At 41.4% G+C, this 26,666-nt stretch overlaps 1 protein-coding gene across 8 annotated transcripts; it reads right to left on the bottom strand.

Annotated features, from left to right (window-relative positions):
- On the bottom strand, positions 1-26,666 carry MFSD2B (MFSD2 lysolipid transporter B, sphingolipid). 8 transcript variants are annotated; one of them, XM_015859554.3, is made up of 14 exons: positions 26,407-26,572; positions 23,094-23,210; positions 20,700-20,824; positions 18,359-18,482; positions 17,216-17,294; positions 14,886-15,064; positions 11,585-11,675; positions 11,369-11,490; positions 10,448-10,531; positions 9,780-9,860; positions 4,694-4,803; positions 3,817-3,960; positions 2,066-2,242; positions 1-1,240 (listed from the first exon to the last, which is right to left on the bottom strand). In XM_015859554.3, exons 1-14 carry the CDS (start codon positions 26,455-26,457, stop codon positions 1,183-1,185), a joined length of 1,542 nt encoding a protein of 513 aa, XP_015715040.1. In that variant the 5' UTR covers positions 26,458-26,572; the 3' UTR covers positions 1-1,182. The 8 variants fall into 8 exon arrangements, 7 of the variants coding, with proteins under 7 accessions (XP_015715040.1, XP_085400123.1, XP_085400121.1 ...); XM_085543995.1 differs by having other exon boundaries at positions 1,063-1,240; positions 9,687-9,860; positions 26,407-26,666; XM_085543994.1 differs by lacking the exon at positions 1-1,240 and adding an exon at positions 1,327-1,526 and having other exon boundaries at positions 9,687-9,860; positions 26,407-26,581.

Here is a 26,666-nt window from a genome sequence, read left to right as displayed (position 1 = left end):
AACAGACTTATGGTTTTTATTGTTGTAAACACATACACCCCAGGCAATGCAAATCCTTGTTTGTTCAGGAGCTGAAGCCTAAAAAAACCCCCATCCCCAGGTGTTGGTTCGATACAAGTCTTAAACATTCACTCTTACCCACACACACTCAAAATACAATTAAAGGCTCACTCGTAATTAAGCACTTTACCAAATTAGGACAGTTCGTTAGCTCTCAGACTTGGCTGAAAAGGTTTAGGTTTCTATATTAAACTTCACGAGACACTTTGTGGACGTGCTGCGTTTATTTCACAGTGTCTCTCCCAGCTTTCAGTCCCACCACCAAGATTTGCCTCCCCAGATGGCCCTGAGCAAACCCCTTATGATCACTATCCCCAGTGACACCTCCCAGTGTGTTGTGCTGCTCATCCAAAGGCACTTCCAGTACAGAATTAAGGCACCCTCTCATATGTTCATAAGTGCAGACAGTGGTCTGTAAATTTGTGCCTTGTCTTGCACTGTGCTGGTTTCTTTATGAGAACAAGCCTTCAGCTCTTGGGTTCATCGCTCTCCCCTCCAAATTCAGATATCTTCCTTCAGAGTCCAGTCATTTTAGCCTGAGATTGGAGGTGTCTTTCAAGCCTCAAATGACAAGGCCTGAACTTAACTACCCCACAAAGCACCAGCCATTAGTTGCACCTTTTATCAAGCAAACATTTATGTTTATGGCAAACACTGGGATTCCAAAGTGCTTCCTGAACACACTGCTGTGCAATTTATATATAGAAATTGGGCTTATAGGTTCAGAAACCACCCCAACCTCTGAGGCTGATAGATATCAGATGTTAAAATGTGGGTAGTAACCAAATGTGCGTGCTGTTCCCTTGGCCTACGAGTTCATAGACCATCCTGCTGCAAAAAGATTGCAGCTTTATATTATCACTGAAGAACAAAGAAACAAATAACCCCAAATCTCCAATAGTTGCATTCCTGAATGGTTGCAATGTCTCTTCTAGAACAGCACATAGAATTATACCTAATTTTTGCACGGTGATTTCCCCCACTTGATTTCATTACTGAATATCAGAATCATTGTTTATTCTTTCTGACAATATGGGAGCACGGAAATGACCCAAGAGACTCTCACAGAGTTTGTGTGTGGGATGTGAAATTGAGTTTAGGAAGACTCCGTATTCAGAACATTCAGAGTGAGGTGTCCTCTTTGTGGTCATCCAGGTTCTCTGTGCTTTGATGGCTCCTTCTGTTAAAAGCAGGACAAATGATACGGCGTCTGTTGTTAACTAGATAGGCCACAGTTTGGCAGTCTCAATTAATACAACTTAGAACCACCATCAAGATGTGCTTCTTATGGACAGTACCTGCTGGGTATACGCGGAGGGGCAAGTGACGTTTTAGGCTGAGGCTGTAAGAAAATGCTTTGGAATTTCATCCATCAGTCTTGTAGGATAGACTGCTTTTATGCACACCCTCAATGTACGAGGCTTTCATTTAACAGAGATGGATGATTTTGAGCTAGGCAACATTTTCTTTATAAAGGAATAGAGAAGAAAGAAGGGGATGAAGGGTCAGGGACAAGGAAAAAAGGGAAAGAGTGCTCAAAGTTGTCCTTTCTTTTTTCCCATGATGTCTGCTTGCTCCTCTAAACAATATTGTATGTTTCTTATACACCATAATCACCATGAATGCTGTCAATAACCCTATTTTCTTCCATATGGAAGAAAATTGCAACCATTCACATTTTCTTCGGTAATTTAACGTATCTAAAAGATTCTTCATGTGTGCACTGAAACACTGTGCAATAACAATGCTCTGTGTGCCACCCCAGAGAAGTAAAACATAGCAGCTGATATATATCTGGCAAATGTTCCTCTAAACAGCCAGCACAATACTACAAAAATAAGGCAGTGGAGCATGTAATGGTATCATTCAGTTAATAATTCAACTGATAGAATGTTGTTCTGTTTTGTTCTGAGGAATAGAAATGTATGTGTTGGTAGCTGGTAATTTTCCCCCAGTATGACAGGTGTAATGATGTCACTGCTGTTTTCTGCTAGTTCAAACCTACCTTAACACTTCAAGTGCGAGCTTTGTTTCTTTCCGACTTTCTTCAGTGATTGGGTAGAAGAGAAGTATAAATAAACCTACGAGGATGAGGACGGCAGGAACTGCTCCAATGAGGATTTTCAGAGTGAGGATCACGTCCTTGGATTGTCTGCATATTCCTGGCTTGTACCCAGTAAACCTGAACCAATGGAAATCACAGTGGTGTGCAGATGTCCAAAACTTACAGGCTCTTGTTCATCTGAAAGTCTCCTGCTTGGATCACTCCGTTCTTCCAATGCTCTTTAAGACTCTTCTCCTGTTTTTTTCTTTAATATCCCTCTTTTTCACATTTTATATCTTGTTCTTCAGATCTCACCTTTCTACCTTTTCATATAGCTGCATTATCTCTGTATTTTCTCATGATTGTACTGTAACATTTAACTACTAAGAGAAGGCTGGAATCCCAGGCAAGGAAATTGGTCTGATCTGTGACTCCTATAAATATTCAGCAAAGTATTTAGCCTCAGCTTTAAAAAATGCAAATAATCCCACCAATTTCAGCAGCAATTCTTAACCTTAATTTAAACACGTACTTAAGCACGCTGTTCAACACAGACAAATTTACTCAAGTGCTGAGAGTTAGGTACACATTTACACTGTGTTGATACAGAGCTCTCATGCAGCCCCATAAGAGCCGATCTATTCAAGTTCCCATTCCCAGTCTGCAGAATGAGTTTGTATTCCTCAGAACATTCACCTGCGTTCTCCCACAAACATCTGCCTTGGCAAACTGCTGAGAGCTAAATGGAATGGAATAATGAAAGGCCTCATTGGTAAACAGCTAAATGGCTTGTTTTAAACTCTTCCTAAATAGTAAAAACAAGCAGATTTGGTTTCAGGGTCTTTTTTTTATTTTCCTTTTTTCATTTTGGCTCTTTGGTTTTCAAACGAGGGTGTTAGTTGTAAGAGTCTAAAGCTCCTAGGCCAGAGCACGGGCTGTTATTTAACAGTTTCAACTGCAGGCCCTGAAGCAAAGCAGTCCGGTTACCAAAACCTGACATGGAGCCAAAAGCTAAATAACAATTCAGACAAGTTCACTTCTAAGTGTTCATTGCGTGATTGTGTGCTGTTCATCTGGAACCTGGGTCATGTACAAATGTAGGGCAGGTGTCAGACAGCTTTCCCAGCGTGGCCTTCTAATCAGAACATGCAATGCTGGGAGGAGAACAGAAAGCATCTTCCAGACTGATATCAATCAGGTTATGAGCAGAGCTGAGAAAATCTCTGTTCCTGACTCTGTTCAGCATTCAGTTCCCTAAAACTATGCAGGAATTTGGGATCCTTTCATGCAGAACAGGCCTTTAGGCTCCCTAAAAGCACTGCAGTGTGTGCAGAGACTTACAAACTCATTCATGTAGACTAACCCAGATACAACAGGGATTGCTCAGAAAAGGTGTATCTCTCATGGGAGACCTTCATCCGCTGAGCTTTCATATTCAGTTCTTTATTCATGTAAGCCACCACAATATACAAAAAGAGTTTGAAAAATGTAATGTCTTAAGGCAAGTCAGGTCGTTCTGGACTGAGATTTTCTAGGGCAAGTGGCTGAATGCTCAGCGGCCTGGCCTCAGTGATAACAATCCTGTCTTTAGTGGTCAGTCAACTAGAGCTGCCGGCACTTTCAGACTCAGGGCAAAAGGCAATTAACTCCACAGGGTAAAGGCAGAGCACTTATAGAGTAGATCCACTAGATGAAAACACAGTGTTACTTACTCCAGGCAAGCTGCAGAAATTCCCAGGCCAATTCCCGCTGACATCTTGGTAAAGAAAACATAAGAAGAATAGAAAATGGTTTCATGTCCTTTCCTGTGAGGATTCTGCAGGCGAAAGTCGTCAACAACATCAGGCAGCATTGACCTAGGAGCAATATAAGAGTAAAACTCAACTTTCCAGTATATTTCATTATTTGCTGTTGTAATAAAAGGCTCGTGATCTTCTGTGCAGAAAGGCATTTGTAGCCTGACAGTATATATTAAATTACATCTCCATGATCCCTTGGAGTTTCACAGTTTTCAGGGAATTGTCCAGATGAGAAGTGCAACACAGCTCTCAACAGTGGTCTTTCTTTCTGGTCAACTTGACCTGAACAATAATTATTCCACATGGAAAAGAAATCTCCCATTCTCCCCGCATATTTTCAGTCCTAGAGCCAACAACCTTCACAGTTTCTCTTATCCATATTGTTGTGGTACTTAATTCATAACGCAGGATTGCTCAAGAGAAATATACTGCTTGACTTTCTTTGCTACTTAATTGCTCAAGCATTAATTTGAGTACAACATCCAACTTCACCATTATTGTAGTTCTATTAGAAACCAGACCTAAGCAACTGATTGTCACAACTTCAACAACTACTTAGGCTAAGGATTAATGTGGATACTTTTAAGTACAAGGAGCAGCTACAGTTACAATACAGGCATAATCCATTAATAACAGCACAATTACAAACAGCCTTTATTATAAAAGCAAAAACAAATTACTGGAAGGGACTCTTGCCAGATTATGTCTCTTTGAGAGGCAAATTCCACCCAGTACACTTATATAAATAGACATATGACCCTTCTCCACCTCAGATGTAAAATTTTCCTACCATGGCAACAGCAGAGATGCTGCAATGCTCAGACCGGAGACAAAGGCCACGAAGTAAGCCAGGATTGGGTTTGGAATGGTCACCAGCATGACTGCAAAAGGAATCATCCACTGAGGAAGAAGAAAAACAGCACACGTAACTTACAGCATGCACTATTTAGTGGTATATAAATATTCTTTCAAAATATAAGATTGTCTTGTGAAATGATACATCATACAGAACAAAGACTTACCCCTCAGTATTCATAGAATCATAGAATTACCCAGGTTGGAAAAAACCTTGAAGATCATCAAGTCCAACCACAGCCTAACCAGTACCCTAACTCTAAAAACCCTACACTAAATCATATCCCTGAGTACCACATCCAAACAGCTCTTAAACACAACCAGGGATGGCCATTCAACCACCTCCCTGGGGAGCCTATTCCAGTACCTAACTACCCTTTCTGTAAAGAAGTTCTTCCTAATACCCAACCTAAACTTGCCCTGGCGCAACTTGAGGCCATTTCCCCTTGTCCTGTCACTTGTCACTAGTATTATGGTTAAATGGCACAAGTCACTACAGTTACCCTCAAATTAAACTAATTTGGGCTGCTCGGGACTATTTTTTCTGGCAGTACTTTAAACCACCAGATTTCTTCAACTTCAGCTTGAGGCAGTGGGCTTACAGGATTGGAAATCCACTGTTTTAAATGCTGATTGAATGTTCACAGCCCAGCTGTCACATATCCATCACATGCTCCATCTCCCCTGCCTGTGAACCGCAGGCGCAGCACATGTAGAATCCAGAACCATGGGCTTATCTACAGGGCTTTTTAATGACAGGGGATTAGTTTAATATAAAGTATTTCAATCTCCTATAGTCACAGCTAGGGAACTGAGGGTATGAGAAGAGCTTTCACAGGGAGTGATTCCCTTAAGCACTGCTATTTACAGTTCTATATGATAACTGATTCTAGGAGTCCTGGTGTCTAATCCATTACGTTTATGTTTTAAATGCATTTCCCATCTAAAGCATTTTCTCCTATCCTAAGGAGGAAGAAAACAGCCTTTCCTGACAGCGCGTTCCCAGCACAGACAGCCCAGTGTTGTGGCAAAATCGTTATTTCACCACAAGAGAGCACTCCAGCAATACAAGATTTTATGTTGCCTGTAAGCAATTTTATGACAGGCTTATGCTCCGCATGGGACCCCGCTCAGAAACCAAAGCACTTAAACAAAATCCTGGATCAATAATAATAATCGTTATAATTGTAGTTTTCTATTGGAAGAGAAGAACAACCCATAGGACTGAGGTTGCAATGCCCTGGAGTTTCACTCATGCGATGCTAGTACAATTGTGGGGGTACTATTCCTGCTGCAATAAACAGCTAGTGTGTCTTCTTCCTTTTTATTTGTAAAGCAAATAATACTCTGCTATTGGCTCCCTGTTCCCTACCCACAGCTCTGCTGCACTGAGTCATAAACAATATCCCACAGTTAACAAGCATCTTCCATCCATTCACTGGCAGCACAACGGCAGGGGACCCCTCTGGGATGTGGAAGTCGATGCTGATCTGTGCAGCAGCACATGATGAAGGGCAGAGCAGGAAAAGCTGCAGTGATGCTTCACACAGAAGCGTGCTTCCATGCTGAACAGTGCTGACCGATGGCATTCAGGCAGCGGTGTGTTTGGTGAAATGAAAAACCAAATAAATTTGTGGATTAAAAATAATTATTTTTTTTACAAAGTCCTCAAAATCCAGAGATACAGAGTGCTCAGAAAGTCAGTCAGACAAACCTCTGCTTAGGGAAGATTGCTGCTGGGTTAAAGTTTGTACAGTAAATTCAGTCCAGTATGGCCCCCGAATTATTATCCATTATTACTGTTTCATGTAGGCAGTGATGAAGTTGCAACGAAGAATCCATCAAAAGAGACTTTAGGGCTTTGAGATGATTGGTTAAGGGATCATGCAAGTACACGCAATATTTCCCTCAACTCTTTCAGCTACAGGGAATGATACTGGAAGAACAAGGCAGATCAGCTTATGAAGGTTGGTGTTGCTGGCAAAATGTTGGGGTTTTTTTTGATCATGAGATGGTCTACATGGCATTATAGTGATTGGTACCTGATGGGCTACACCTTTCTCAAAGAGGGAAAAGGATTTTTGCTCAAGAGTTAGCAGGGATGAATGAAAGAGAATCATAGAATCACAGAATCATAGAATGGCCTGGGTTGAAAAGAACCATCTGGTTCCAACCCCCTGCTGTGTGCAGGGTCACCAACCAGCAGCCCAGGCTGCCCAGAGCCACATCCAGCCTGGCCTTGAATGCCTGCAGGGATGGGGCATCCACAGCCTCCTTGGGCAACCTGTTCCAGTGCGTCACCACCCTCTGGGTGAAAAACTTCCTCCTAAGATCCAACCTGAACCTCCCCTGTCTCAGTTTAAAACCATTCCCCCTCATCCTATTACTGTCCACCCTCGTAAACAGCCATTTCCCCTCCTGTTCATACACTCCCTTCAAGTACTGGAAAGGCTTCAATGACGTTCCCCTGGAGCCTTCTCTTCTCCAAGCTAAACAAGCCCAGTTCTCTCAGCCTTTCCTCATAGGAGAGGTGCTCCAGCCCTCTGATCATCAAAGAGCTTTAAATTAGGTTTGAAGGGAAGAGCACTGAGACTGGTGGTTACAACAGATGGTTATGGGATGTTTAGAAGTGACACTCAGGGCACGTGTAGGGGTAGCGCTATGTGTTCCTGGGGAGTCAGACTGTATGGAGCTCATGATGACACTGAGAAACTCTAGGTAAGGATTAAGGGGAGGGCCTGGTTATGTGTTAGGAAAAGGCTCTTTGTCTGAGGGTGCTTAGGCACTGGAATGGGCTTTCCAGAGCAATGGTCATGGCCACAAGCCTGCTGGGGTTCAAGAAGCATTTTGACAATGTTCTCAGACATAGGGTTTGGGAAGTATTGGTAATGGTTGGACTGAATGATCTTCTAGGTCTTTTCCAACCTTGATAATTCTGTGATTCTGTGAATTCTGGGTGTTCCTCTGTTGGGCCAGGAGCTGGACTCGATGAACCCTATGGGTCCCATCCAACTCTGGATACTGTATGACTCTGTGAAAAGCAAATGTTAGCTAAGACGGAAGGCAGATCTGTGACGTTTGTTGTTAAGCAAATTTAGGCCTTAAAAAAGAGAAACATATCTGCACATACGCAGTGTCTCCAAGAATCTTTACTACTCAAATACAAGAGAAAGAGATGCCTTCTAACAGACATCTTGCCAAATCCATGACTCAACAGTTGCCACATACAAAATTCTTCATGAAAAAACAAACTCCTTCCAGCCACCAGGACGTACTGATTGTAAACTCAATGTTTGTCCCTAACTGTTTGTCTAAATTTAACAAAGCATATGGAAGCAGAAGCCAATAAACTGCAGTGCAGCATTTCTGGTCTGTGCACCAACCTGAGCATGGGAAGGATCTCGTTTGGATATGGCCCTATACTTAAAGGGATCTAGTCTCTCAACTTCTAGTCAGTACACAGATGGCTGGTCATCTGGGGAACAACTGAAAAGAGAACAATACCAGTAGTGGGAAGCCAAGATTCCTGTTTTTCTCCCATCTCCTTCCCTTCCAGAAGAACATTCCTGAGTGACAAACACGGGAGCTTTGAATAATGTGATTTCTCTTCACAGTGAGAGAGAACAGAATAGTTGTACAGATCGTACAGAGTGGTAGTATAGGAAGCTCCTGTGATTCACTGCCAGACATAACATCCATCACCGAGCACACAGAAAGCATTCACAGTCCCTTGAGAAATATCTACAAGGTGAAAGGGAGTTGTGGCTTTTTTCAGTCCAGCCCCTGCTTGGATCATAACACAGTCAAGCAATTCAACTGTAAAATTAAGTTAAACCACGTTTGCAGAGGTGCCGACGGGCTTTCCAGTTATGTTAAACTGAATTTATGTAGCCAAGTTGGTTGAAGAAAGCATTTTTCATAGCCAAATATATGGAGGGGTTTTCCTAAGAAGGGAATCTTCATTCCCTGATCCACCCAATGGTCCAATACTGTTTTTGGCAATTATTTTCACTCTAATGTTAAAAATTAATGGGGATGGGACTTAGGTTCCAGATGTCTACTTCAAGACATGTAACTATTCAGCATATTTGGAATAGGGATTTTAAAGTTACTTCTGATTCTTTGGAAGTCATTCTAACACACAGACTGTAATTGCATAAAATGATAACTATTCAATTATATTCATTTTTTGTCACCAGACCTAAACTTTTCGACTTTGTTCAGACTTGACATATAACTTCAGGCTGGATTTTCCAAGTCTTCACGCTTTGCAGTACACAAGACAATTTCTTTTTTTTCCCTCTTTCATAAGTAATTGAAGGTAAACAGGGGAAAATGGGGAGTAACAAGCCTATACAGTGATTCACTGAGGATGATGACAGAAAATTGCTACTGTCCTCACTAAGTGAAGGATTTAAAATAATCCATCAGAGATGAGGGCAGGCTCCCTGAGGTGGCTTTGTAGAGCTGTGTCAGAGTAAAACTAGGCTTCTTTTCTCGAGCAGGTCAGGTAATTTCCATTACTTCGCTAATAACTGTCCATTCCCAGTCACAGGGATGTGGGCACCCCTTCCTGCTTAGGCTTCTAGAGTAGGATGAGGAATAGACTTGTGTTTCTTCCTTTGTGACTGCATTAAAAATGCATTCAGCTGAGCATCATAGACAAAACTAACCTTGTACAACATATTACTTGGACAGATAGCCTGCCAACTTGAGTCAAAATGGATCTGAATTCATTAAACATCATTTGTGCTCACTTCTGGAAGCAGTGAAATGCAGAGCTTGTGCAGGTTCTTAACAACAATAATTATAAAAAAAAAAAAGAGATCTCCTTTAGCATCCACTCATTTCTTAAAGGTTTCTCTTGAAAACTTGGAATCTATCTAAAATTTTTGTGTAACCTTTAAAACTGAGCAACTTTCTTGTACCTTGAGGTGATTAACACGTGAAATAATTCTTGCAATGGCTCCACTTGTCACAGTAAATGAGCACAAGATTCTTTTCTCCAAGGATTTGCTTACCGAAATCCCACATGCTGCACACTTCTTGCCAAACCGCTGCAGAAACTTCTGCCAGAAGGGAATACTCACAGCTGCTGATACCTACAATTAACAGAAAATCAGTGCTGTGCTTTTTGCTACTTCATAGGCTTCATTGTCTTCATTGGCTGTAGAATTCACCAATATCATTTTGTATAGTACATGACAGTCTGCAAAGCAGACTAACTTGCAGATTGCTCCCTATCACTCTCCAGGTGGTTTGTCTGGTTCACTCTTACATGTTACACATGAAAACAGTGCAAGATAGATAAATATCTAGACTTATAGATAGACAGATAAATATCTATATAATACAGATAAAGATCAAAATACAGTATCAAATTTTCCTTTTCCTAACGTAAGCCACTGCAGTTAAAGCTACACAATCATTAAAGCCCAAGCAAATACTTGTACTTTGTCCTGATGTCTTTTACCTCATGATTTGAACCTGATGCATGATAATTCAATTAAGCCTGATCCAGCAGTACAGGAAGAAAGCTGAAGAGCAATTTACATGTATCATAAAGTATGCTCAGAATATATGCCCCAGCTCAGTCAATACATAAAAGACTTCTTGTCTTTTATAATTTGTGCCAAAAAACAGTGAGATTGAACTAGCAGACAAAAACATAAATAAAACCACAACTCACCAAGATGGTCACCACCAAATACTGGAAGTGATTGCGAAGATCAGCTGCATGAGTACAGAATAGGATGAAGTTGCTCTGCTCAAGCTGTTGGAGTTGTGGATGTTATGATGCAGAATATTGACAGCAACATTACAAAACCATGACAAACATATATGTACATTGTGTCTGGTTCACGTTAAAACTATGTATTTATTGAGTCAAATACAGCTCACATAACAACCTTTAAAAGACCCCTGGAATTCAGGGAGTTCAGGTTTCTTACCAAGTGGCTTCACATTTTTTCTACAGCTCCTCTCTGTGGAAGGACATACTGCATCATTTTGTGAAAGACACATTCAACTGCAGGTCCTGATTTGAAAATCAGCTCTATCAAGCTCTGAAATAGGTAAGACCACCTGCCTCTGAATATCTTCTAACTCTAACCTAATGCCTTCCATCACAGAATTCTCTACCAGAACCAGTTCAGCCACTGTCTGAGATCAGTCACCTACGCAAAGGAAAGGGGGCAATGGTTTAAAGTGGCACAAAAGATCAGACAGAAGAGCAAAAACACTCTCTAAGCAACTGAAACCACAGGAGAGTGTAGATGGATAACATATAATGACCCAATCTGGGTCACTGGAACTACTTCTTCACCTTTTATGAAAAAAAAAAAGAAAGAAAGAAAAGAAAGAAAACCCCATCTTTAAATGGTCAGGACTTTGGTTTTACTTCTCTTTTGAATGAACCATCTCCAGCAGCACAGAACCCCAGGCACCAAAAAAAGGCTCTGGTTCCCTGCTGGTTTCTAGGGGAAGGTACCACCCCCTTGATCATCACCTCCAGTCACAAGTCAAAGGTTATTTGCATTTTAGCTGCTTCAGACTCTCTCATGCTGGGACTGGAATGAGGCCAACATACAGCCTTAGAGACTGAAGTTACCTGAACCGCTGCTGAGATGAGAAGAAACGAAGCTGTAAGTTTCACATATGGGCCGTGCTTCATGGTGAGTCCAAGCCCCTTGCAAAAAGGAATTGCTGCGTCTGAACTCAAGGCATAAGGATCTATGAGGAACAGAACACTTAAAGTAACGACCTTTTCCAGAGACAACTAGGAAATAATTATTAGCAAATCTGGACAAGTTTAAATATATCTTACCATCTTTTTCCTTTACTCCAAGGAAAAGAATGATAATTCCCAGGAGATATATACCTCCTATAACCCCTGCTGCAATCATGTAGACTTTTGCCTTCGGAAAGAAAAGAAGACATTTGAAATGGTGACAGGAGAGTGACAAATCATTATGAAAATTTCAGTCTTTTTTTCTGGTGAGTCATCTGCAAGTGAAGAAATGCCCACCTAAATAGTGCCAAGTGTCTATATTTTACATTTGTGAAGAACATTCACTTCTGCAATTCATTTATAAATAACACCTACTTAAGGATAAATCCAGGAGGGGGAGGAAAAGAAGGTGTGAACAAAGGTCTACTGTGCTGGCAACAAGAACGTGAAAAGAAAATGCTTATGTTGAGACTGGCTATAGACGTACACAGTCATCTGTCAGAAGCACACAGCATTCATGGAATGATTCTGGATGTTTGTTTTTTTTATCTTATTTTCAATCTTGTTGATCTTTTTACGCAGACCCAAAATTCTATCTTCATTGTGGGTGGGAAAATCTTCTGAGCTGAAGTCGTTTAGTGTAGATGCAAAGTCAGAGAGGTGAACCACTTTAGTGTTTCAATTAGACAGTCTTCAAGTGTTCCTTTGTACAAGCTTTAGATGACAACATTTCAGAAAGAGACTTGGTGAAATAAAGAACAGTGTTGTATTTCTTTATTTGGGATAAAGATATTTTGGATGCCAAAAACTATAATGCAGCCACAGATTACACTTATACTGCTGGCTATGGTTTGTACAGACTGCAGACTACAGTAGTGCAGATACTTGAATTCACTTGAACAAGGTAATTTCAGCCTCAAAGCAGCCTAGATAGGACAGAAGGGGCTAAAAAGGATAATTACAAGGATTTGTTACGAATTCTGTATTTCATATCTATTCATTTGTAAATTTGGTTGAAGCAATTGAACTAAATGCTTTCTTTCCTAAGCCTTAACTACGTGCAAGTCAAGCCTTACTCATTCAGACTATTAAGGATTTTCATGGTGGGTCAAATAAGATTCTCTGACCCTCAACAAAACTTGTTAGCTTAGATCACTGTCCATGCATGATTTGTAGTAGGAAAGATCCACTCCACTAAGCCATTTTGAAGTTCTATATAGAAATGACATCAGGAGAGTTTAGATGTAAAATAACCAGTTCTTTCACTTCACTTTTTTAATAATAAGCAAAGTAACCTCAGTCATTCACAGGGTCTGCCTTTAAAAGAGGTGTGCTCTAGAGCAACTAAGAGTCAGTCTTGGTGACAAATAAAATTAGGGTCATTCTCCTGAATGACTCTAAGAGAAATAATCAAGATTTCACCTCTTCTATACATATATATATGTGTATATATGTTCACAGACCCTATCCATTGCTTAACTTATAAACAACTGTGCATCACTCATACAATCAAGATTCAGTATCTCCTGTCAGTCGTCCAGTTGGGTGCACGTTCTGTTTGCACACCATGTAAATGAAAGACAAGTGCCCTGTCATGCAATGTAAAGCAGTTCTCTTGTGTGTGCTGATGCCCAGGCACGCTCCCATAATACAAAGGAACTGATGTCAGGTCATACAAATAGCAAAAAATTGGTATCCTAACAAAACAGGGTAGTAGGAAGTGAGGCGGGTTGCCAAAGCAGTTCATTCACACTATGGCTTCTGCACCATATTCCAGACCATTCTCAACCATGGGACACTACTCATCTACAAGACTTGAGAAGGTGACACACAGAATAGAGGGAAAATTTATATATGTATATAAAGCAAAACCAACCAACAGTATTTTAGGACAGCACTTAAGCTGTAGAAATAATGTTAAAAGGAGGACATAACCAACAACAGATTTGTTAGAAATAGAGGTATCTTTATTCAACCTGTACAGTTGGGGCAAAAAGAAAGACTAAGAGGCAACCTTACAGTCCTACCTCTTCAGATCTGAAAAAGAAAAAGATCTAAAATATTTGCCTGCCTAAATGCTTCTCCATTGTTTCTCAGTGCTAGCAGCTACTTGAATTAGAAGGATTACTTCCACCTACAAACCTGTACTAGTTCAAATCACTTGCATTGTGAAGCTTCCTCCTCTGTCTCTCCTTTATGTCAAAAAGCACAGGAAAGAACATGTGGTTAGAAAGAAAATAAAGTCATATATTTTTTTTTCCTCCTTGAAAACCATTTAGATTTGAAAGTGGAAGCTGGTGATTGTGGCATAGAGCAGATTCAGATAAGGAATGTGCTGTGCAATGAAATTCAGCTTGCTCTACAGCTCCTCAAGCTACTTGTGTCCACAATACACAGACCTGAAATAGCACAGCAGTTTTCTACAGCAAGCCATTGTCCATAGAAGCTAAAAAGGAAGAAATAATGGTGTTCTGTGTCTTTTTAAAACATGCACTAGGAGTTACCTAATGAGCAGCTTCAAAAACACTTTAATCAGCTATAAAATGGCACTGCCACTTAGAAAAGAAGCCCAGATCTCCCCAGTCAGTTTCTTAAATGATTTATCATCTGAGAAGACATCCAATGGCCTGTGCCAACAAAGAGAGAAGTAGGAGAGAGCAGTGTCTGAGATGGGGGGGATGCACTGGTTGGTCCCCTTCCTGTGCTGGTGCCGAGGATATGCACATTCAAAGTGTTTGTGGAATCACGTCTTTAGCTTGTGATTTTTCTGTTGCTGAAAAGTGGTAATAGTAGTGATTTGATTTAACTACAGTAAGCAGAGCACTGGCTACAGACACATACATCCTGATTTGCAGTGTGCACCTGAGATTAAACTGAGGTCAAAGAAGGCTTCTTCATGGAGAAGTGCTCCTGCTTATTCCCTGTTACCAACCATTTACTATCAACTGTCTTTTGTACTTTCAATATGGATTCCAATTAGGATTTACAGCTTCTTGCATGTACCAGCCATTAATCTTCAGAGCAGATGCCTACTACTGCTTTGGAAAGCAATGCTGCTGAACTGAAAGATTCTGCTACAGCCTCTTTTTCTCACTAAGCTTCTATTTTAAACTGTAGATCAGCCTCTAGTGAAAACAAAGTGTAGCTACCTACCTTCAGTAGGTCAGTATCATCAGTAAAGCTCCTCAGTATGATTCTGCTGTCACACTGAGTACAGGCTGCAAATACAACAGATATGTAGCCTTGTTCTTCAACAAGGGAATTGCCTCAGCTCCAGCACTGCTGGCTTCAAGGAAGTCATGTTCATGCTTATCCAGCTGGGTAATACGATGTGGTCTTACAGGAAAAACACATTAATCTCCCTAAGAGATTTTAGCACGCTCCCATAGACACTTACTTGATGAGACAAGGGGTCTGAAGGCTCAGGAAAGCCAGAAGTGTTGTGCAAGGAGTAGGTAGGGCTGGTGGTGTTTACTGGGGGGTTCAAAGTGCAGTGGTGAGAGAGATGAGCGCTGGCCACAATTTGCCCCTGAAGTGCAGCTCCAACCAAGGTCCCGAGGACTTCCATTGTCATTCCTAAAGAAGGAAGCACAAATGTGTGCGGATGATGAGAACCTGATTCCTCCACTGTTTACAAGCGTCCTCGTGTACCTCACTGAAGAGCAACCTCATTAAAGCAATACCATTTTCTTTCATATGTATCAGACAGAAAAAAGCAGCATGAAGAGCAGCTGAACTGGAAGGCCAGTGATAGAATAGTTTCAATGAAAGAGAATTTTATAACTGGTTTTCGGATCAGCTTTTAGAAGCTTCTATGGGCAAAGCTTCTTTTACACACAGGCTGTGTGACGAGTATGGCTGGGATTAAGAGCTGTAAGGGGATAACACAGAAACATTTCATCTCATGGGCAAGAGCTGAACTACAAATTAAATACTGAATGCCACTTTTCCAAAGCACAACTAGGAGCCATAACACGAGACTTTTCATCTCAAGTTTGACAGTAACTTCATGAAACATTTTGCGAGCCACTTATCTGCTCAGATCTCTGGGCTTCTCCAACAGTAAAATGAAATGATACTTACCTCAGGCTTCTGTAGGAAATAACACAGCTGTAAAGCTCTTGAAAACAGCAGATGCTGTTCTTAACAGCATCATAGGATCACACACTAAAACTCAGACAATTCGTTACAGGCAACAGAGATACAACTGAGATGAAACTTCTTTACTGAAAAGCACCAAGAGCTGAGAAACAAGCAGATTTCAAAGCTCTTATGTGCTCAGAATTTATAACATGTTACTTTCCACCTTAGACAGCAAAGCAGATCCTTCAGGAAGCAGATTATATACTGGAGTAAGTTTTAATTTGCACAGAGTGTAAGTAGGATTTATCTTAAAGCAACTTTGGAATCCAGTATTTCTGCCATATATTCACAAGGAGGAGCAGGGGAAAATTGATGATAAACAGTTCTGCTTGTCTCCAGTAGAGGGTAGTGGATCCCCTGGTCCCAACCTTTTGTGTTTCTAAAGCACAATTCATATTACAGCTGCTTTTCTTTATATTGGACTAGCAGATAGGAAAACACATTTATTTGGATAACTGCCTCTGATTAGGTAAAACTGGACAACAGAAAATACTAAGTATGTGGATTTAGTTATAATTTCAGCCAGATGACTCAGGACACAGAACCACTGCCAAAGAATGTAACACATCTGGAATCTCCTGCTGTTTAGGCCTGTCCTCTGACTACTGGCTGTGGCTTTCTTTTGAGATGATGATAATGCTAATTACAACTATTCCACGTGGCTGAAGAAGGGTGGTATTGCTCAAGGAATACATTTAGAATTTCTGATGTGAAATGTTAGGAGTTATGGCCGTATCACTGTGCCTCTATGGCTTAGTTTTCAATATAATCAATTACTTTGGCTGTTAAAAGGGTTCTTGCCACAAAGAAAGAACAGATGTAATAAAAAAGGAAATCAGAAACTATTCTAAAGCACCACTGAAGGACAGGTTGTGACAGAGAAAAAACTTTCATATGATGTTTCAGCACTCTTTTCTCTTTACCTTGCTTAATGCTGGCAGACATGAGAGACAGCAGTTACATAATAAAGAAGGCATGAGAACAGAGCTGAAGAGAACAGTAAGGGAAGAAACTGTTCTTACATGCAATTAATGGTCTGTGCAGGAAACCTTGAAAAGATTTTCCTTGTACTTTCTTGATTTGATCAGTTTGCTTCAAAGTAAAATCCTTGTCTGTTTTTGATTTTTTAAGAGCCAGAGATACAGTCTGGAAGCTGTCATTCTTTTAATGGATACAGTCTGAGTGTTGGTAATATTTCAGTAAGACCTTTCTTCAGACTACGTGGCACGTGTGAGAGTTAAATAGCTATAGACAAAATTAAAAAGAGAGACTTGAATTGGCGTGAAAGAGATTTGAATTTCCTCTACAAACCATCCTTCGGTGAAATAATTACTGCCTGCTGTAGCTTTGGGTAAAAATAAATTGAGAAGAGTTCACACCTTCTCAGTTTGAGACAATAAAACATTAATGTCTCCTATTTAGATGGAAAAATGGTAGTGTTTACAGGACAAAATCTTTTTCTTTGAAGTCCCAAGGAAAAGTCCAGTTCAAGGCCACTGAATATTAGGAATTCCCTATAGTTAGTGAATTATTTGAAATAAAACACCACCCCAGTTCTCATGGAATAACTCATATCACACTCACGGTACGCTGTTGCAGAATCTCTCTCTTTCTGGTCTGTGCTGAGAAACATGGTGAGAGCAGAATATGGCACTTGGAATAACTAGGCAAAAAAAAAAAAAGAACATCACATAAGAAATTTCAGAGTAGAGCTTTACTTCATTGAGATCCAGGAAAATGGTTTAATGCAACATTAGGGTTCACTTATTTAGAGTGCTGTGTCTTTTAGCATAAAGTCCTGTCTTCCTGATTCATAAAGTATGTATGAGGAAAAATAACCTCTGTCATAATGGAAATAATAAATAAAAAGTAAACAAGAGGCTTTACCTTTATGCTCTATTCCTTCAGCTTCCATGGGAAAAACTCCTTTATAATCAGGCTAAGAAAGCATTTAGTTTTATTTGCAATAGGAAAATCACTTCACAGAATCACACAGAATCACAGAATGACCCGGGTTGGAAGGGACCTCAAGGATCATGTAGTTCCAACCCCCCTGCCTGGCAGGGCCACCAAACATACACCTTTACTAGATCAGGTTGCCCAGGGCCCTGTCCAACCTGGTCTTGAACACCTCCAAGGACGGGGCATCCACAACCTCCCTGGGCAGCCTGTTCCAGGGCCTAACCACTCTCCTAGTGAAGAACTTCCCCCTTACATCCAACCTAAATCTTCCCTCTTTTAACTTAAAACCATTTCCCCGTGTCCTGCTATTGTCAGCCCTTTTGAAGAGTAAGGGCTTCCTTCCTTAGCTTCAGCCTACTATCAGGAAACAGATCCATAATGAAGACAATACTGCATTCCACCTTATTAAAACCAAAAGATGTGTAATCCCCCAAATATTTCAATATCTCTTTCACTGTGTAATTCTTCAAATGTCTGGTCTCCTTTTTCAAGCTGTGATCAATGAAATTCAGTCAGGTTTCATCCTGCTACATTGCAATACAGGTGCCTCACTCCCAGTCCCAGCCTGCTGTGAGACCCTGCATGGCACTGAAGATACCTTGTTTCATCTTGATACTTGCCACAAGGCAGAACCAGGTGATACATTCCTGCATGCAGTGAGTGGAATCATAGAAGAAGTTCTCTGGGACCATCTAAAATAAAGGCTTATACGTATGTATATGTACGTATGTATGCTGAGAACACCACGACTTGTAACCTACTTACTGTGGTCAGTGCTTGGAAAATGCAGTAGAAAATCAGGTACCATACAACCCTTCCTGATACAAAAGGAGGCAGGTACCACATGAAAAAGTAGGACACTACTGTGAAGGGTGTACATGCCAGCATCCTGCAAAGACATGGAACACACACCAACAATCTCAACATAATGACAGCAAAGAATAGTGTGTTTTCCTGCTAATAGTTGACATCATGCAATTTGTGTTACACAACAAAGATGTGATTTTAAGTATTAAATGCACAAATTAATGTAAAATGCAACACAAAACCAACACAAAATGGAATAAAATACCAAATCTGAAGGAAAAGTGCTATACTTAAATTAATATTCTATTCAGAATGGACACAGTTGCCTCGCACACACACTGTAACAGCATAACTACACTGCCATGCCTATGCATCCCTCAGACTACATCTGTGTTAAAAGATTCACTGAGAGCTAAGCCCTCTTGTCACATGTCATAACATACTTCAGCAGTGTTTACATGATCTTACTTATTATGGAGGATTCCTTGCCCTAATTTTAACTCCTTCAGTTTTCCTTTGAACTTGGCCTCTTCACTGCTATTTCAAACAAATGCAGATATGTCGATATACTTAAAAATGCCCAAGGAGGCTGTGGATGCCCCATCCCTGCAGGCATTCAAGGCCAGGCTGGATGTGGCTCTGGGCAGCCTGGTCTGGTAGCTGGCGACCCTGCACACAGCAGGGGGTTGAAACCAGATGGTCACTGTGGTCCTTTTCAACCCAGGCCATTCTATGAGTGTATGAAAAATGCTGAAACAGCATAAAAGAAAATGGACAGTTTACAACTATGGTCTATATGTACCCTGGTTTATAACAGCTAGTTAAATTCCTAATCACTCAAAACACAAAAGGAGCGTCATCTGGTGAGGAAAGTGGCTTAAAATCAGAACTGCAGAAACTTCAATTCCAGACACATAACAGTAATGAATTACATTTGGTCTAAGCATTATTTCAGGCAAACAACACTTCAAACTCAATGATATGGAAGAAGTTATCAAATGCTATTATTTCCAATGAGTCCGAGCTGCAGCAGCATCAGGGCTCTCCTTGTAAACCACACACTGAACAATGCAATTAGATGACCAAGATTCCAGTAAAAAAATATCCAAACACACAAAAGAGAAAACAGATTAATCCCTTCACAGCAGTGCTACCAACATTTGGGGTCAGCTGATTATTTTGCAATCGTGAACTAAAAACGTGGCATACAAAAGAGTAATGTGTCAATAGTTCAGTCAAACAATGACTTTCCCACACTGCTCTGTGGGGATGGATGGCATCACTGGGTGCTGAACCTCCACAAGGAAAGTGCCAGGTTCTGCTATTCTCTGCCTCTCCAGTGCGCAGCACACAGCTCGTTTCCAGCTGGTCAGCAATGGAAAACACAAAGAAGGGTAAAATCCTCACTCTGGACACTTAATAAAAAGGTATTTTTTAACTAACAGGAGATACATTCTTTTCCTTGCATGAAGACAATCTGAATGCCAAAGCATAAGAACCAAATTCCCATGAAAAGATTGCCATTACAAAGTAGACAAATAGGAAAAATCCTTCTGGAAATAATCAGAGATTCATAGAATCATAGAATGGCCTGGGTTGAAAAAGACCACAAGGACCATCTGGTTCCAACCCCCTGCTGTGTGCAGGGTCACCAACCAGCAGCCCAGGCTGCCCAGAGCCACATCCAGCCTGGCCTTGAATGCCTGCAGGGATGGGGCATCCACAGCCTCCTTGTGCAACCTGTTCCAGTGCGTCACCACCCTCTGGGTGAAAAACTTCCTCCTAAGATCTAATCTAAGCCTCTGTGTCACATCTGCTCCACACACATGCACATATCCTTTACTGATTTGGAAGGCCTAGCCAATTAAAGCTAAGGGAACTCCTGGAAGGCTGATGTGAGAAGTGATGGCACACTAGGACACAAGCAGAAACTCATCCCAGCTTTGTGAAGGAATGAAGCCAAACTAAATGGAATCTAGCCAGAGATGAAAATTCAGTCAGCAAGAAGGTTTTACACATGAGATTCCAGTTTTGTTAACAGTGCATTGTCTTGGCTTCATCTGTTTGTTTCTCCAGTTGCAGAAAATCTTTTTGTTGTTTTCCATGGGTGAACAAGTTGAAGGGAAATAGATGACACGAGAATTTCTCTTTTTGCTTTTATATATGTAGAAATAATACAATCACAGTTGTCTGGGAAACAGGCAAGGGGAAAATAACTCAGTGCATGACCTTAAAACACACACACACACACACACACACATATATATATGTATAAATACATGTACAGATTTCTGCTTACCAAGGCATGAGACGGCCAATTTTTGTCCATCTACTTTTGCTGATAAAAAAGCCAGCAACGGGATCAGTAACAGCTCCTGAGGCTTTGCCAATAAACAGCACCAAAGAGGCATGAAATGGAGTAATCTGAAAATAGAAACACAGTTCTCTAAACACGAGCTATTGTTCCACAGTACAATGAAACAGCATAAAGCAACTTTCCAGAAAGAACCTTGGTGTTTTAAAGAGTAATGTTAGTTCACTGACAAAACGTGTCTGTTGCTGTCACAGAAATTCCTACTGGCTACCCTAGTGGGTACCCATAGCTAATACTGGGTATCCTACTGGTTTCCCATAGCAAAAAAAAACCAAAACACTGATACAAGTCACCAGGTAAAATGAGATTACAGAGGAAAAAATGCAAGGAAGGTGAGATTATAGATGTGTTTAGAATGAGGAAAGTGAGTCAAACAGGAGCTAAAAGTCCTTGTTTTAGACATAAAACCTGACAGAGCATCTCTGTAAGTTTTCTCTCATACAGTCCCATTTCTAGATCACTACCTTGACCAGAAGCAGATAAAAGCAGAGATAAGTGTCTGCATGCATCTGGGTTTCTCAACTCCTGAGACTACCAACAAGGCTGCCCACTGGTGCAGTGTGGCTTGGAAGAGGCAGCAGCACAGCAGATTCTATCCCCTCGGGGCTGAACTGCATAACACACATCTGTTCAAAGTTACCAGTGAGCACCCAACAAACCTCACTTGAAAAATGTTCAAGCATTATATGTGAATAAAACAGCCAAGTCTGAAGTGCGACCATAATTAAGTGTGTGTCTAGAATTACGGTTTAGCCTGGGTTGTGTGTTTATTTTTCCATTGCATCTGTAGAGACCTTAGGAATTCACATCACACAGCGATAAAAAATGTGACTTCTCCTTGTCTAGTCCATGCTACTAAAACTATAAGCCTGGAAAAAAAATAAAAGTCATTGAAGTCTATATAATGATACATGTTCACTTAAATCTCTAATATATATATATATAGAGAGAGAGAGCCCACTGAAACAGCCTACTGAACTTAGAGAGTGACTGCAGAAAAAATACCCTTCATCTATATACTCTTTCATGCCAGAAGTTCTTTAACTCAGCAGGAAACCTGGTGAATGCAGCTAATGCAACTCCAAGCTTGAGCTGGCATTCTCTGCTTATCTGCTGAGCTTGCTATTCCTTCCCAGGCACTGTCACGCAGCTTCCAGCTGGTTCCTTGCTCTATGAACTTGCTGCAGGTATTTCCTCAGAGGTGACAAAAAGAAACGATATCTGAAGTATCCTGAGTGACTTTGGTAAAGATAGATGCTATGCATTTCTATCACCACACCTGTTAAATTTTAGACCAGGTTAGTTGGAATTGCAGGAATAGTCAGTCTTTCTCACACTCGCCAGCTCCAAGACACACAGCTCCAAGAAAGCTTAAGAACAAGGGAGGACTGAGACTGATGACCTAGCAGGTAATGGCAGTGGTACTCCAAGCATCCCATTGCTGCTTTGTCTGGATGCTGGGCTGGGTGCCACAGCAGTTTGCTGATGTCCAGCTCAGCTACTTGTGTCCTCCTATAGCCAGACTTCACAGCATCCACTTGACATCTTTGATTCTGCTGTCCAAATCTGGCCTGCTTTCCAAATCCTGTGAATTCAGCCTCAACCAGACATATGAGATCTCACTTTTACATGCCAGTCTTATTCTGTGACCAATTGCATTTGAGTAACACACAGGATTTAGTTTTTCTTTTATAACCTCGGCTTCTGATATTGGACTTTTATATGAAAACCATTAAGCATAAACTTTGTCATTTACACTGGAATCTATGACAGTTCAAACCTCAGCTTTCTCACAGCCCCTACAATTTGGTCTCATCTCCCTATAAGTCCTTTCTTCTATGCTATGAAACTTTACCTATCTCATCTAGTTACCATGAAGCCATACAAGACTATTCAAACCAATAAAACAAATAAGCTTATAGAATCATTTTCTTTATTTCGCTGCTGTCCCAGAATCAAGATGGAGCAGCTGCAACTCATATGAATGGTATGAGTCCTACTTCTTTGTTTCACCAGGTCTGCTTCTGCACAAACTGACAGCGGGGAACCTTCAGGAAGGATCATTCAGCTTTCTTTACAAAGAATAATTAATAACCATAAAAACAGTGGCCACCTCAAGGCAGAAAAGAGTCTAGTGAAAATAGTGTTTCCAAAAAAGTTTATTCAGCTTCCAGGATGATGAACAGCTAAAGGCAAGGCTAAGAAGAAGATTTAAAAGCATTATTGGCTAATTTACCCTTTATCATTCTAGGGAACACTGTAAATGACACCAGAGCTGAGGTAAATCTACCGTATGTGAAGGTCTCTTGCGCTACTTACATGGGCTATATCCAGCAGGTAGATCTGCAGGAAGAAGGAAGCCGCGCTCCCTGCCACTTGATTCGGGGCACCTCCTATGGCATAGCACAACTTACTGCAAACTGACAGCCTGCGTTCCTGTGCAAGAACAAACAGAACAACTGATGAGAAGACCAAGGTATGCGCATAAAAAACACAGAAATCCAATGTTAATGTCTGAGGCTAACACCAAAATCATATATTTGCTTCATGGGTCTTCCATTAACAAAAATGCCCTGAACTCCTACCATCATTGGAATGCTCATTCTTGTTTTGTTGTTGTGTGTTTTTTAACAGTTTTGCTCCTTAATTCAGCATCTAAAAACAAACCATGGTTTTCCTACAATGGCATTGAGGTTTGCCTACCTGCTTCTCATTAACTATTAAAAAGGAACCTGTTTACAAGCAAGAAGAAACAAAATGAACGTGGCCTGGAGCGTTCAATTCAGACATTAAAAACACCACAATCTTTCCTTTTATTTTTCCCCTTTTTAAAACAATTTCCTGTATGAATCTTTCAGACCGCGACAGTGGCCGTGTGCTTTCCTACCGTCATCATTAGACGACATTCAAAGAGGTGGAAAATTTCTACAGTCCAAGACTGTATTTTGTTTTGTTTGAAAAGTACCACAAGCACCCAAGAATATTCTTTAATCAAACTGACACATAAAGGTCTGATAAAGGTTGTAAAGAAGGTTTAAATTTCTGAATTAAAAGTCAAAAGATGAACAGTCTTAATAGAAATTCTAATTAAGAATGCTGTGCTTTCCACTAGTAAAAAACACCAGAAAGCTTTTAAAAGTATCTCAGAATGAATTTAGTTACATAAAACTCCAAGTATCAGAAGACAGTGGTTCTGTTAGTCCTGTATTCCCTTCACAGGGACAACACATCCAACCCGAGTGTTGAGAAGTTTCACACATATTCCATCCCTCCTTGAAGACTTCAGGAAGAGCAGCGGTGTCCATCTTGCCTCTGCTTTGTCTCTGAACTGAATACACAAGCCCTAAATTCTTTCATTAGATCAGGATAAAAATAGAGGTACGGTAATGAGATCCCAAATGATGATAATATTCAGATGCATTACCTGACTCCTGACTGTTATAAAAAATGAAGGTAATATTCAGATGCATTACCTGACTTCTGAATGTTATAAAATGTACTTAGCACCATCACCTTCACTACACAATAAAGTTTTGATAAGTTTTAGACTTCCAGACAGAGCCTCTCATCATCTAATTGTTCTCCTTTGAACTGTTTATGTGGGTGGGTGTGAGCAAGTGAGCACAGTATCAGGACCCTTCCTTTATCCTGCATCTACAGAGAAACAGTAAAAAGTCTCAGGTTAACCACAGCTCTCATTACGGGCTTAGTTACATGGACGCCATTTTCATTAGAGGTGGCATCCCATTACTATGTAAAAGTCAATCAAACAGTGTCAGGACACTGCTGCAAATTGGTGTCACCACAGCAGGCCTTGCCTTTGCTCCAGTCTGGTGATGGCAGCAGAGGAGCAGTCTGACAGTTCTAGAGCCTGATGTGGAAGTGTGTATGAAGCAAAGACTTCAATCCCTCTGTGTGGAAAAAATTGCACCCACTGACATTAATCAACACCTGCTGAATGTTTGTGGAGACCAAACAGTGGTTGTCAGCTCAGAGAGATGATGGGTGATGCACTTTAGCAGTGGCAATGGCAGGTCACATCCACTGGTACAGATTCTCCACATTCTTGCTGGTGAAAATGCAAATGGTGGTGACTACACTGAAAAACAGCTCTTTGTAGCTGAGAATTTGCTCTATTGAATAGCACTGTTGTGCTCTTTGTTGTCGTTTCTACCGAAATAAATAGGAGGCATTACTTTCAGAGCAACCTACACACATCACAGGTAGTCTACACACGAATGACACGTACTGTGAAGGGCAATGGTTCATTTTAAACTTGCTTCCCGGCACCCCCTACTGCAAATAATCATTCCAATAGTTACTCAAACTCCTGTTTTACTGTAATCGTTGTGTTTTCTACCTCAGTGTTTTGGAGGTACAGGTAGGAATGAAAGCAAGTCTCTGCAACTGTGAAGCCCACATCCCACAGTGCCACATCCCCAGGTTCCTTGAACAGCTCCATGGATGGTGACCCCACCATGTCCCTGGGCAGCTGTGCCACTATATCACTATTTTTTATGAGAAGAAATGTTTCCTAACACCCCCCCTGGTGCAGTTTAAGGCCATTACCTCTCATCCCAAAGGATGAGAAGGTTGAAATGGCACCTGTGCAGTGATAGCAACCAGCAGTCCGGCTGTGAGCAGCTGAGGGAGGTTTTCTGTTACACTGATAACTAAAGCCTCTGTTGCATTGCTACCCCTGCAAAAGCTGGTGAAAGCTTTTTCACCTGTGTAAGTTTGTAAGCTTAAAGCACTGCTGAAAACAGAATGGGAACTGAACAGCATAACAGATCATCTTATTTATGTTAGGAAAAAAAGTCTTAATCACATTGAAAACAACACTTTGCAGTGGTGTGAAGATATTTCATGAACATACACTATGAGCACAAAGGTCTGCTGCAAGCATTTGGTCCTAAGCTCTTCTTTATCTGCTCTGTCCAGAACAGAGGGAACATGTAATTTAAGAGTAACAAGAAGAGAGAGCAAAACCTGGAAGTCCCAGATAAATGCAGGTTTATCTGAGAAAGAGACAGTGCAGCTAACGAGGAGCAGCTTTTGAGTCAGCTTTTCTCTCAGCGTAGCTTTAATAGTCAAAGCTGTTGCTCCGTGAGTGACCATACAATGTCCCCTTAAAAGCAGAAGTGCCACTGGGACAGGTGAGATCCTTAAGCTCTTATGTCAGATGTCTTGAAACCTCTCTTTGGTTTGGTAGGGACACCATCAGCCTGACCCGGTATCTGAGTTAGCGGAAACCTGGGGGTTGGAAATGGACCATCTTCAAGGTGCCTCCCAACCCAAAGCATTCTGTGACCAGCCCATATATAGCAGGAATGGGGCAACCACAGGGTGTGAATGCTCTTCCTCCAGCCACCAAATGGGACAGCAAGAGCTGTGTCTTTACTCCGAGGGAAAGCATGGGAGGTACATTGAACTCCTCGACGGCAGAGGAGAGATGGAAGAGCTGAAGAACTCCTTCCTTCAGGTCTCTCGCTGAGGCAGGTAGCCCCGAAACCCTTCTGAAGTGCCCGCTCCCTTCACACCGAGGACGGAAAGCTGAAAACCACATCTTAGTGCTCCCAGAGGTGCCTCAGGACCCCCCGGCGCCCACCTTCCCCCCTCGGGAGCCGCTTACCTCCACCTCCTCCTCCGGGCGCTCCATGCTGTCCCTCGCAGCCCCCACCATCGTGCTGCGGGCAGCACAGCCCGGTCTGACACCTGCGTGCCCGGGGCGGGGGGGCGGAGGGAAAGAGAAGGACAACGCGGCCGATGCCCTCCCCCTCCCTCCCAAAAGGGGCGACGGTGCTATCGCTGCCCTCCATGCTCGGGTTAGACATTCCCCGCTAGGGTTGAGGGAGCCGCTCCACCCCGAGAGGTGAAACTGATGCTTTATTC

This window comes from Coturnix japonica, chromosome 3 (assembly GCF_054131305.1).
Source record: "Coturnix japonica strain WE chromosome 3, WE-NBRP24, whole genome shotgun sequence".
NCBI classification, from domain to species: Eukaryota; Metazoa; Chordata; class Aves; order Galliformes; family Phasianidae; genus Coturnix; species Coturnix japonica.
This window is presented reverse-complemented; position numbering and strand designations above follow the sequence as displayed.